The 12672-nt window shown below is 41.5% G+C and overlaps 1 protein-coding gene across 1 annotated transcript; it reads left to right on the top strand.

Annotated features, from left to right (window-relative positions):
- The first annotated feature begins 270 nt into the window (after positions 1-270).
- slc13a3 (solute carrier family 13 member 3) lies at positions 271-12495 on the top strand. Its single transcript, XM_070968016.1, has 13 exons — positions 271-432; positions 1276-1541; positions 2478-2656; positions 3523-3592; positions 4185-4364; positions 4451-4576; positions 4854-4946; positions 5051-5155; positions 5304-5401; positions 6708-6820; positions 9207-9368; positions 10808-10945; positions 11028-12495. Exons 1-13 carry the CDS (start codon positions 325-327, stop codon positions 11208-11210), a joined length of 1821 nt encoding a protein of 606 aa, XP_070824117.1. The 5' UTR covers positions 271-324; the 3' UTR covers positions 11211-12495.
- Positions 12496-12672: the final 177 nt, after the last annotated feature.

Genomic DNA, 12672 nt, shown 5'->3' with positions numbered 1-12672 from the left:
CTGTTTCATGGTTTTTCTTAAGGTGCAGTGCTTTGTGCTCTCAGGGCCACCGTAGAAATCAAAGGTGCGGTGGGGAAAAAAGTTTGGAGAGCTTGTCATTGCTGTTCCACCTGTCTGCGGGATGTTGATGTTGACTGGTGGGAAACCTGACAGCTGAGCATCTCTCTTAACTTCTTGTCGCCGCCCATGTGAGGAGTTAAACAGTGTCAAAACAGTTAATCTTCTCTGTGCTCCGCCACAGGCTTCAAAGTGCGTCCTGTCTGGCTCCTCTCAACCAGTCTGGAGCTCAGTTTCCCCCAAACGGAGCAAAGTTCAACCCTGGAGATGAAAATATCTGTGGTGTCCAAGAAGCTGTGGTCGGTCCACAAGCAGCTGGTTCTCCTCCTCACCCCGCTGCTGTTCCTGCCTTTGCTCTTCACTCTGCCGGAGAAGGTGAGTGGATTTCCGCTGCGTGAATTCACGTGCAGCGTTTCTATGAACGATGAATGAGTGAGTCACGTTAATTCATCACGCGCAGGCTAAGCTTCCTGTTGATCGTGAATGGATGAAAAGAGCACCGGCAGCAGGTTTTTGTTGTCCGAAATCAGACTTCTTCTCAGTTTGTTAAATCGCGACTAAAGAACTCAAATTCAAAAGTTCACTGATTGGAGCTGAACCAATTACGATAGATAAATAAAGAATAGAAAATAAAGAATCGGCACCTAATTAGATAATTAACGCTTTCATGTCAGTTGTCATTGGAGTATAAACACTCTCTGTCTCCAGCTTCAGAATGAGAGGATTTGATGTTTTTATTCATATTTGATTTTAAACTAATTTTGAATATGTACTTTTGCTTGAACAAAACAAAATATTTGAAACTGTCACTTTGGGAAGTCCAATGGGTATGTTTTCACTATTCCCTGGCATTTCATAGTCTAAACAAACAATAAAAAAGTGTAAACAACCTAATCTAAAAGATTTATTATATTTATACTGAGCCATTAAAGTAAATATAATAGGTATCACCATTATTATTATTACATAGAAATAATAAGTTTGTATTTATGCCACACAGGCTATAGACTACACATGGATGCATGAATATAGCCATACATGTATTTTCCCTCATGCACAGTGTGTTTCCTCTTTTGAAAGGCAATGCCGTATCACTGTAATCCATCATCAGTGAAACACTATTATGCTATTCATTTGCTTCCATTTTTTCCCATAACGTCTTTTTCTTGTTTTCGAAGGTGGCTGAACCTTAACGACCACCTGTTGCTTATCTTTTAGGAGGGAAAATGTCTGTATGTGGTGGTGCTGATGGCTGTGTTCTGGTGCACAGAGACCCTTCCTCTGGCCGTCACCGCGATGCTTCCAGTCTGCCTCTTCCCAACACTGGGAATCCTTCCATCCAAGAAAGTATGCCCTCAGTACTTCCTTGAAACCAATTTTCTCTTCCTGAGCGGTCTTGTGATGGCCTCGAGCATCGAGGAGTGGGGCCTACATCGCAGAATAGCCCTGAAGGTGCTGACCATCGTGGGAGTGAAACCAGCATGGTGAGAAAGCATAAGGCTTAAAGGATACGTCTGGTTATATTCTAGATTTTCAGCGCATTTGCCAGAATAAATGTTGGCATTGTGCGTTCCTGCAAACCACAGATATGTTAAATTCTGCATGTTTGTGTGTAGACGTGTAAACGTGTATGAGCTGAGTTTCTCATCATGAGGAGGTGACCAGCCGTGTTCGCAGCAAGAAAACTGGGTACTTTTTATAAGAAGTCGGGACATTTTCCAATCGTGTTTGTGGTGACACAACCAGGTGTTTTGAGCCAAAGATCTTTTCCTAACCATAACCAAGAGATTTGTGTGGTCTTTTTGAGATTTGAGTCACCACAGCTTTCTCACAACACAATACTGAAACTTGAAACTTAAAGTTTGGACATGAGGAAATGTAACATTTCAACACATTCAGCCGTTTGCAGAAACACATATTGCCAACATTTATTCTGCTGATTGAGTTGATAGTTTTCTTATTTTCAACAAATATCACTAAAAGGACAAAATTAAAAAGAATTGATCGTACTAACAGGTGTTGTCTGTGCAGCCAACACACCAGTGAGCCCCATAGTTCCACTGGGCCACATGGTCTTTTATTGTGATGGAAAAGGCTCTGTGTTATGATATGTTATGATATTATGATGATAATGCACCCAGTGTGTATGAATCTGCAGCTCAAAATCATCCCCAACAAATACACGATTTACTCCTATTGCTAAAAACTAGTGTCCAGTTGTTTTAGGAAAGTATTAATCCTTTTTATGACAGGAAACTACATATTTGTGACCCATTTTAAAGATTTAGGTCTTCAGCCTTCATGTGTTTGGGTCTGAGAGCCACAGACAGCTTTGGGAAGTCAGAACGTTGTTCCCAGTCAGCAGCCATGGCAGTGATTAGTGTTGCTGATCGCAGGTTGTGTATTGATTATTTTTCTAGGCTCATACTGGGAATGATGATGACCTCGTCCTTCCTGTCCATGTGGCTTAGCAACACCGCCACAACGGCCATGATGCTTCCTATTGCTAACGCCATCCTGGAGAGTCTGTTTGGAGACCTGGAGACCCTGAAAGAGAAGTGCAAGTCCAAAGATGACCCTGAGGGTGATATAATAAATGGTATGTTTGATGCTGTAATGTGTAATTTCAGGGCAATAACTTAAATCAATATTTTTATATCAACAATGGATGAAATTACAACGTACATATAATGTGAAAGGTGTGGTGACAGAGAAGTTCCAGTCAGTGCTGGAGAACATTTTAGTGTTTTTCAGCTTGTTCTTTTGGTTTTATTGATGTTTCTTTCACTGTCTTCAACTCTTCAGAAGGAGCTTGTTACAGCAAAACAACCCTGATTGACCTACTGTACACTGCCCGTGCAGCACCAGACAGACAGACAGACAGACAGACAGACAGACAGACAGACAGACAGACAGACAGACAGACAGACAGACAGACAGAGTTAGCCACTAACTGGTGAACATAGTGAAGCATCTAGCAGCTGATCTCAGGAGATGGTGGAGGCCAAAAACTGAGCTAAAATCCAGTCAACGTTGGATTGCATTCATTAGGTTGAGACACGACTCTAAATGAATGATAACGTTGCTCCGCATCTGCTAGATGTGTAAATAAGTGACAATGGGTACATCTAGCAAATAAGCTAAAAACATCATCAATTAATGCCAGTGTCCTCATGTTGTACAATACAGCAGCACATGTTGCATTGTTTTAACCTTTTCCTCGTGAGCCTGTAATATGTAATCTAGGATGTGAACTTTGAACAGTTTTTCCAATACACTGTCCTCGAAGACAAAGTTAGTCAATATTCAGGTGGTAAGTGTTTAATGACGTCGGATGGGCTGAAAGTCACATATTAAGTAGATCAAAAGAAACCGCCCTCAAAGCACAGAAACTCGTGATTTTACTCATTTGTATACCGTGGCTGCACGTGAACATGACAAACGCGTTGCTTCGCTGTCTTTCAGGTCAGTCTACTGTAAAGCTGCATTCACTGCCCTCAGTGCCCTCGGAAAAACAAATGCTGTCAATAGACGGGTAAGAAAAGCAGATCGTTCGACACAATCCTATACATCCTTCAACATGGTGTTGTCTAAAGGAAGTTTGACATTTTGGGAAACGTGCTTATTCACATTCCTACCAATGGTTAGATGAGAAGATCGATACCACTCATGTTTGCAAGGAGACTGTTAGCTTGACATAAAGGGTGGAAACAGGTGGAAACAGCATGACTGTGTCTGACGGTAACAAAATCCAAGAAACATTTACAGCACATGACCTCAGGTAAAACTACAACTTGTCATTTTGACACTTAGCGAGATATAACAAAACTGGTGACCTTTGCTGGATTAGACGGAGCCTGGCTAGCCGTTCCCACAGTCATTGGCTAAGCAAAGCCAACCACCTGCTGGCTGTAACTTCATATTTGCTGCACACACGGCAGTGGCATCAATCCTTTCAGCTAATGCTCAACAAAAAAACGTACGTTACAAGATGTGGAAGTGTTTTTACGGTTAACACAGTGACATATTAAACGCTTTTGATGAACAGTCTTCTCTAGACTCGGTGGCAGTTTGTGTCCTTACGCACAGTTCATTTAAGCCGATAATGTCTCGTTAAACATCCAAAGGATGGACGGGATGGAGCAGAGTGACATGAGGTCATCTGAGGAGATCCGATTGGAGTCGCAGTATCAGCTGAAGGTGTGGAAAGGATTCCTGATCTGTATTCCTTATGCAGCCAGTATCGGAGGGACGGCCACGCTGACAGGCACCGCGCCCAACCTCATCCTGATTGGACAGCTGAAAAGGTAACTTTTTATTCATGCAGTGAAGACTTTGCATCATGAAAACAAGGCTTTTCCAGCAGCTTGACAGCAGTTTCTCTGCTTTGCAGCTACTTTCCAGACTGCGACCTGATCAATTTTGGCTCCTGGTTTGCTTTCGCTTTCCCGCTCATGCTTCTCTTCCTGTTTGTGGGATGGATTTGGATCGCGCTTCTCTACGGGGGGTTGAATACACGGTACGATGGTGTCAGACATTTGCTTACTGCAGATGAAGAAATTTCATATAACCATTTTAATTGATACTGATAGCCATACGATGTCTAGCTGCACCACCCTGCAAAGACAGTAAAAGCCAAATGTCACGATGGTTTTATTTTCATATGAGGGAAATCACTGTTAACTGTACAGTCAAAATTAACATTTTTCTTTCTCTTTGTAAATATAAAATTATGTTCTTCTCCAATTTCCTTTTCTTCACATCTTTACCACGCAGTGTGTTTTTATTTCACACAGATTGTGCTTCAAGAAACACGACCGAAGAGCCCAGGCAGAGGCCAGAGCAAAGGCTCTCATAGTGGAAGATTACAAAAAACTAGGGCCCATAAAGTGAGGACTGTGTGTGTCTTCAAATCTCATGCAATACAGGGTGAATGAGTACGTTTTCATCGCAGAGCCATTTACTGACTTTCACTTTACATGCTCAATTTCAGTTTTGCAGAGGGAGCGATATCTTTCTTTTTTGTACTGTTTGCCGTTCTCCTGTTCACAAGAGATCCCAAATTTGTCACTGGCTGGTCTGTGTTTTTTGAAAAAGGGTAAGAAAGGCGGACTTGATGGAATCATAAAGTAGTTTTCTTGCCATAACACCTCTTCCTGTTTGGAAATGCTCACAGAATCTATACATTGAGAGGCCTGTGAATTATCCATCTCTGTTAATCATTTCCTCCTCTCGTTGGTCCGCAGGTACGTCTCAGATGCAGTCACTGGTGTGATCATTGTGTCTATACTGTTTTTCTTCCCCTCGCAGAAACCTTCTCTGAGCTGGTGGTTCGACCCTCAAGGTCAGCAAGCTCTTAAACAACGCAACTATTAATGTTTAATTCACTGGGTTTAGCACTCTGATTCATATCTAATCTATTATATTAATGGCTGCGTTAACGTGATTGAAGTTATGTTATAATCAGGGAAGTTTGATTAGATTTGTCAAACAAAACGCCGTAACAGGGAACAACGTGAGCACATCATCCAGGAAAGAGGTATAAAAACAAACAGAAGTCAGCAGCTTGTGCAGGTGCATCAGGACTGAAGTCAGTAGTTCATATTATTGACCAAATATTTGTCAAAGATTCAAAGACATTCGGTCTGTGTCTCTCGCACAGCTACTGCAAAAAGCTGAAAATAAGCTGAGGAATGTTAATAATGTAGATTAGAGAGTCTGAGTAAATTTCCTGTCTGGAGCTGAAACTACAGTTTCTCTGTTTCTGTGATTAGAGTAATCTCTCAAAACTATGTTGTCACACTTTGGGGTTTTTGTTTGTGTGTCAGTGTGCGTTTGTGTGAGCATGCGCACAAACTCTACGCACGTGTTTCGTGTGTGTTGGAAACGTGTGTGTGTGTGTGTGATTGTGGACTTTATGTTCAGCTGGTCAAATAAACCACCGCATGCAAGGGGAAAAAAAGCAAATCATGGGGTTTGTCCCCTCTCACCGTAGGTCAGATGTTACAATAGAAGAGAATACAGCATTATTTTCGACCAGAGAGAAAATAAATGGTTTTATTTCATCAAAACATTCAAACATACAACATATACGACTCAATACACAAGTAAAAACCTACAAAAAACACACAAAATAAAGCATAAAACATGAAAACATAAAATAAAACTCTGGATTTTGCCCTTTTTTTGTTCAAATTGCATTTTGACTAAAAGACTTGTTAAAAAATGCTGCACCTTATTGAGCCTCTGAGTCTCTTTTAGCTTTTCGAGTTCTTGCTCATATCTCTGTAGAATATTTTGAAAGTGAAACGTGCCGTCAATTAAAGATTTAGCAGATGTGAAATGTACCTGCTGTATGTGCAGGAAGTAAACAAAACATTATCATTATTATTATTAGTAGTAGTTTTGAACTGTGAATTAAAAATGAATTCCATTAATCTCGTACTGTGTCAACAAACAGCAGTGATGCTGTAGAAAACATTGTGCTTGTAGAACATGACGTATCCTAAATACTTCCCAGGATTAATAAGTTATGGTAAACATTTCCAAGTGCTGAAACCTCACAGTTTTATATTAAATCCTATTTTATTACATATCAAACTTTTGAATAGAAGTTCTATATTGACTGTTTCCCTCCATGTTTTCCTCAGGTTCAAACGCTCCTTACGTCCCTCTCTTGTCATGGAAGAAAGCTCAGGACTCTGTTCCCTGGAATATCATTCTGCTCCTCGGAGGCGGCTTTGCTATGGCAAAAGCTTGTGAGGTAAATATGTTGGTACATGCACGGTAATTGCAGTTACAGTTCTCTCACATGTCTTCAGGCAATAGTTTGAAACTGTGGGAAATGCACAAGAAGATCATGATAAGATCATTACCGCTCTCATGACTATGATACAGTGGGGCAAAAAAGTATTTAGTCAGCCACCAATTGTGCAAGTTCTTCCACTTAAAAAGATGAGAGGCCTGTAATTTTCATCATAGGTACACTGCAACTATGAGAGACAGAATGGGGGGAAAGAATCCAGGAAATCACATTGTAGGATTTTTAATGAAGTAATTGGTAAATTCCTCGGTAAAACAAGTATTTGGTCACCTACAAACAAGCAAGATTTCTGGCTCTCACAGACCTGTAACTTCTTCTTTAAGAGGCTCCTCTGTCCTCCACTCATTACCTGTATTAATGGCACCTGTTTGAACTCGTTCTCAGTATAAAAGACACCTGTCCACAACCTCAAACAGTCACACTCCAAACTCCACTCCAAGACCAAAGAGCTGTCAATGGACACCAGAAACAAAATTGTAGACATGCACCAGGCTGGGAAGACTGAATCTGCAATAGGTAAGCAGTTTGGTGTGAAGAAATCAACTGTGGGAGCAATTATTAGAAAATGGAAGACATACAAGACCACTGATAATCTCCCTCGATCTGGGGCTCCACGCAAGATCTCACCCCGTGGGGTCAAAATGATCGCAAGAACGGTGAGCAAAAATCCCAGAACCACACGGGGGGACCTAGTGAATGACCTGCAGAGAGCTGGGACCAAAGTAACAAAGGCTACCATCAGTAACACACTACGCCGCCAGGGACTCAAATCCTGCAGTGCCGGATGTGTCCCCTGCTTAAGCCAGTACATATCCAGGCCCGTCTGAAGTTTGCTAGAGAGTATTTGGATCCAAAGAACACCATACCTACTGTGAAGCATGGGGGTGGAAACATCATGCTTTGGGGCTGTTCCTGCACAGGGACCAGGACAACTGATCCGTGCAAAGGAAAGAATAAATGGGGCCATGTATCGTGAGATTTTGAGTGAAAACCTCCTTCCATCAGCAAGGGCATTGAAGATGAAACGTGGCTGGTTCTTCCAGCATGACCATGATCCCAAACACACCGCCCGGGCAATGAAGGAGTGGCTTTGTAAGAAGCACTTCAAGGTCCTGGAGTGGCCTAGCCAGTCTCCAGATCTCAACCCCATAGAAAATCTTTGGAGGGAGTTGAAAGTCCATGTTACACAGCGACAGCCCCAAAACATCCCTGCTCTAGAGGAGATCTGCATGGAGGAATGGGCCAAAATACCAGCAACAGTGTGTGAAAACCTTGTGAAGACTTACAGAAAACATTTGACCTCTGTCATTGCCAACAAAGGGTATATCACACAGTATTGAGATGAACTTTTGTTATTGACCAAATACTTATTTTCCACCATAATTTGCAAATAAATTCTTTAAAAATCAGACAATGTGATTTTCTGGATTTTTTTTTCCTCATTTTGTCTCTCATAGTTGCCGTGTACCTATGATGAAAATTACAGGCCTCTCATCTTTTTAAGTGGGAGAACTTGCACAATTGGTGGCTGACTAAATACTTTTTTGCCCCACTGTAAATATGGAGCTGCAGGCATTAGCTTAGTGTAGTATAAAGACTGGAAACAAGGGGAACAGCTAGCCTGGTTTTCTCCAAATTTAACAAAATCCAGCAGCACTCCCTACCATGTTGTATATTTTTGTTTATTCTGTACAAAAACAGAACTGTGAAAATCAAAAGTTGTGGTTTTATGTGGAGTTACGTGCTGGACTATTTCTTTGCCTGGTGCAGTGACTTCATGGAGTTTCCGCTGGTTGCCTGGCAACCCCATGGCAAAGAGAAGACCCCATAATTCCCCAAAACCACAACTTGTTGTTTTTACACTTTGGTTTTTCTCGGGTTAAACAAAAGAGATGTAATGTGTTCATTTGTGTGTTCACCTGTAAAGGTGCTGGTAGATTTGGCTGCCATTGGACCGAGCTAGGCTAACTGCTTCCCTTAAAGCTAACAGCAAAGCTAGCAAGCTGCTGGGTGTTGTCTTATATTTAAAGTAGTAGTATTTAAATATGTCACAGTACTGTATCAGTGTTCTCACCTAACTCCAGGCAAGAAAGTGAATAAGCATCCCAAACTGTGTGACTTACAGATTTTGTTTGTTTGCTAAAATTCACTTGAATACCTGATTTGTGACTAAATGTGAAAGTTTACGTAACTGTTATGTAATGTCTCTCTCCTCTCTCTCGTTGGCTCTGCTGCTCTGCTCTGTTTTGGTTCTCTTCTCTGCTTTGCTTTATTATGTTGTGATTTGATCTTTGACCCTTAACCCCGATCTTGTGGCGTTTGGCAGGAGTCTGGACTCGCCTCCTGGATTGGAGGCCACCTCCAGCCTTTGGCCGCGGTCCCTCCTGCTGCAGCTGTGATGTTGATCACTGGTTTCCTGGCCTGTTTCACTGAGTTTGCGAGCAACACTGCCACAATTATCATATTTTTGCCTGTCATTGCTGAGCTGGTAAGACTGGTTATCATTGTGAAGACATACAATTAATAGAGTATTTTTAGCTGTTGGTAGCTGAAGCACTGATGAAGATGACAGTCAAAGTGGGACTCAGATACAAGACAAAGCAGTGGAAACTCATGAGCTGGACAGGGAGCAGGGTTGTCACTGACCCCGTCCTTTGTGTTAGTCAAAGGCTTAGTAGGCTTGTTAAACTCTTGCAATCGTTGTTCTTATGTCTATAGCCTGTTGGACATTAACTGCTGTTGTCAGTAATCATTATCTGGGGATTTGTACTTTGCTGTGGCACCTATACTGCAGAGCACCCACTCAGAGAATCGTTCACAGGATATACAGGAGGCTTAGTGCCCTGCCTTCTCGTTTATGTTGAAAGTTACTGAACCATAACCACCCAGAATTTTGCTCAAACTTCACACATTATTACAGAAAATATACATATTTTTTCCACTTACCTCCACTGATATGTAGCCATGCACATACTTTTGGCTTGACCCGTCTAGGTTTTGATTGGCCAAAACGTAATTTTAAAGTCCAGTGAGCACTATAAACAAAATATAATTCACCTCCGCTGTACTGGATGGAGGCAGAAATGTCAGATGGATTTCTCAGAATCTGGAGAAATTAGACCAAAACTACCTGCATGGCTGTACACCTTCTCCTTCATTCAAGTTGGTGAGAAAATGTTTGTGTAATTTGGCTGATTAGACCATTTAAATTCCCTTTAAACTTAGAAAAAACTGTGTTTTTAGCAAAACTAGCAACGCAGCTCTAGGTGCAACCTGAAATACTGAACAGCCATTGAATGGATTGCCATGAAACGCTGTACAGACATTCTTGGTCCCTAGAGGATGTCGTCTAATGATTTAACTGTGGCCTCATATCTGTGGCCTTGAGTTAGATATCTCAACCATCATTGCATGGTTTGCCATCAAATTTTGTACGGACATTCACGTTCCCCTCAGGATGAATTGTGAAATTGGTATTATGACCAACTTTGTGCTAAGCTAATGACCGTCCAATCAGCCTCAGCTATGCTTTGTGTTAGTGGGAAATGTTAGCATGCTAACGCGCTAAACTAGGATGTTAAACATTACACCCCATAATGTGACCATTTTTGCATTGTCATTGTGAATATGTTAGCATGTTGACATTAGCATTTAGCTCAAAGTGCTGCTGTGGCTCAGAGCTGTTAGCCTGGCTGCAGACTCTTAGCTCATGCAGACCATTTGATGTTAAAAATAATATGACAGACTGGCAACACAAGACAGATGCTTATGGCTGCACCATATTACACGAAATGGAAGAGCTCAGAGTATTTAGTTTCTTTGGACACCTTTGCTAGAGTGTAAAGTTGATCCTCTCTGGACCCTCTGGAGTTTCTGGGCCTTTTTCGCTCCTGTTTTTTCTCACTGTGGTTGTCTTTCTCGCTGTAGGCTATCCGTGTGTCAGTGAACCCTCTGTACTTCATGATACCTGCAACAGTAGGATGTTCATACGCCTTCATGCTGCCAGTGTCCACGCCACCCAACTCCATCGCCTTTGCATCAGGACACCTCATGGTCAAAGACATGGTAAAGACACTCACCTCAGCGCCTGATGCTAAAACATTTTGTTGCCTTCCATCACCTTTCCTCATGTTTGTCTGTTTCTCAGGTGAAAACTGGCTTCGTCATGAACATCCTGGGTATCCTCTGCGTCTCTCTGGCCATGAACACGTGGGGCGTGGCCATGTTTAACTTGAACACGTATCCTGAATGGGCTCACCCCATCAACAAGTCTGCTGCTGTTACTGATGTGCACTTGTCGTCTGTGCAGTCACTCAATGCTACGCTCTGATCACTCGCTCTCAGCATGCGCACAGAGGAGGTATCAGAAGAGTGTATATAGATTTAACATTGAACTGGGACAAAAGTCTGTAAGTCGACATCAACTCACTTAAATGTCAGAACAGTTTGGGAACTTCAGATGTTATCTGTTCAGATGACTTCACTGAGTTTATTATACTCAAGTGTCTTTGCAGGCCCTGAGAGGTAAGATTTCATGCTGTGAACTGTGAATACTCCAAGTTTTACAACTCTTTAGTAAACAAACTGTGTTTACTAACCACAGTTTTTACAAAGTGTTCCTGAGCTCATGTAGTAATCTCCTTCATCCAGTCATGTGTTCACAAAGTGGTGAACCTCGCTCCATTCTCGCTTGTGAACGACTGAGCCTTTCCCGGATGCCGCTTTCATACCCAATCATGACACTATCACCTGTTACCAATGAACCCTTTTACCTGTGGAATGTTCCAAACGGGTGTTTTCAGAGCATTGCACAACTTTCCCAGTCTTTAGCTGCTCCTGTCCCAACTTGTTTGAAACATGTTGCTGCATGAAAATACAGAATAAGCAGATATTTACAAAAATCAATGAAGCTGATGAGGTCAAACATTAAATATATTGTCTTTGTGCTGTTTTCAGTTGATTGTATGTTAAAAAGGATTAGCAATTCATTAATTTACACAATGTCTCAACTTGTTCTGAATCAGGGTTGTAAGTTAAAAACAAGCTACATTATTTTACTCTCTGCCGTCTTAAAACTGGACAGGAGAGACATTTAACCTCAACAGCAGCCGAAGCTCTGAAGAGTTTTTTATATATGTGAATCTCCTGCAGTGTGCTCTCCGTATTGGTGCTGCTAGGCTGACCTCTGCTGGAAGAATAAGAAACCTCTGTGAATAATTCTTTTAAAATATAGATTTTTTTGGTTAAAATCACTGAGAGATTGGGGTGCCGGTAGCTCACCTGGTAGATCGAGTACCATCAAGGCTGAGTCTGACCGCGGCGGCCTCGGCTTGTTAGAGAAGCTGTCATTCCTGCTCTCCCCTTCGCCTTTCCAGCCGCTCTTCAGCTGCCTCTATCATAATAATGCAAAAATACAAAAAAAAAAATCACTAAGAGATCATGTTACTTGTTCATGCATTATAATATGCATGTTTAGTTGCCAAAGCCATTGCACAATGGAATATTTTAAATCTTTTTTCTACATTAGCATGTGAATCCTCTAATGAATGTACATTTTGTTACTTGATACAAATTCATATAACTGCTGTTACAAATAAATTGAGTTTGTATGATGATAATTCATTTGCATGTGGTGTCTGTTTTTCTTGTAACGAGTACCCATAGCAGGCGTATTGTTAAGAGGATCTTGTAGTCAGAATATTTGCAGCTGCTAAATTGTGTTTTATTTAATAGAAATGAACTGTGAGAGGCAAACCTCAGTCTTCAGGTTTTGTAGCTGTCCTGCTGCAGGT

This window comes from Chaetodon trifascialis, chromosome 8 (assembly GCF_039877785.1).
Source record: "Chaetodon trifascialis isolate fChaTrf1 chromosome 8, fChaTrf1.hap1, whole genome shotgun sequence".
NCBI lineage: Eukaryota > Metazoa > Chordata > Actinopteri > Chaetodontiformes > Chaetodontidae > Chaetodon > Chaetodon trifascialis.
The sequence above is the reverse complement of the archived record's forward strand: the minus strand, read 5'-3'. Positions and strand labels throughout refer to the sequence as shown.

Bases quoted from the DNA above. Each gene is read 5' to 3' on its own strand.
- slc13a3 (XM_070968016.1), top strand. From the start codon at position 325: ATGAAAATATCTGTGGTGTCCAAGAAGCTGTGGTCGGTCCACAAGCAG. The intron at 433-1,275 runs GTGAGTGGATTT...CTTATCTTTTAG, and splicing joins TCTTCACTCTGCCGGAGAAG to GAGGGAAAATGTCTGTATGT. The intron at 3,593-4,184 runs GTAAGAAAAGCA...AAACATCCAAAG, and splicing joins CAAATGCTGTCAATAGACGG to GATGGACGGGATGGAGCAGA.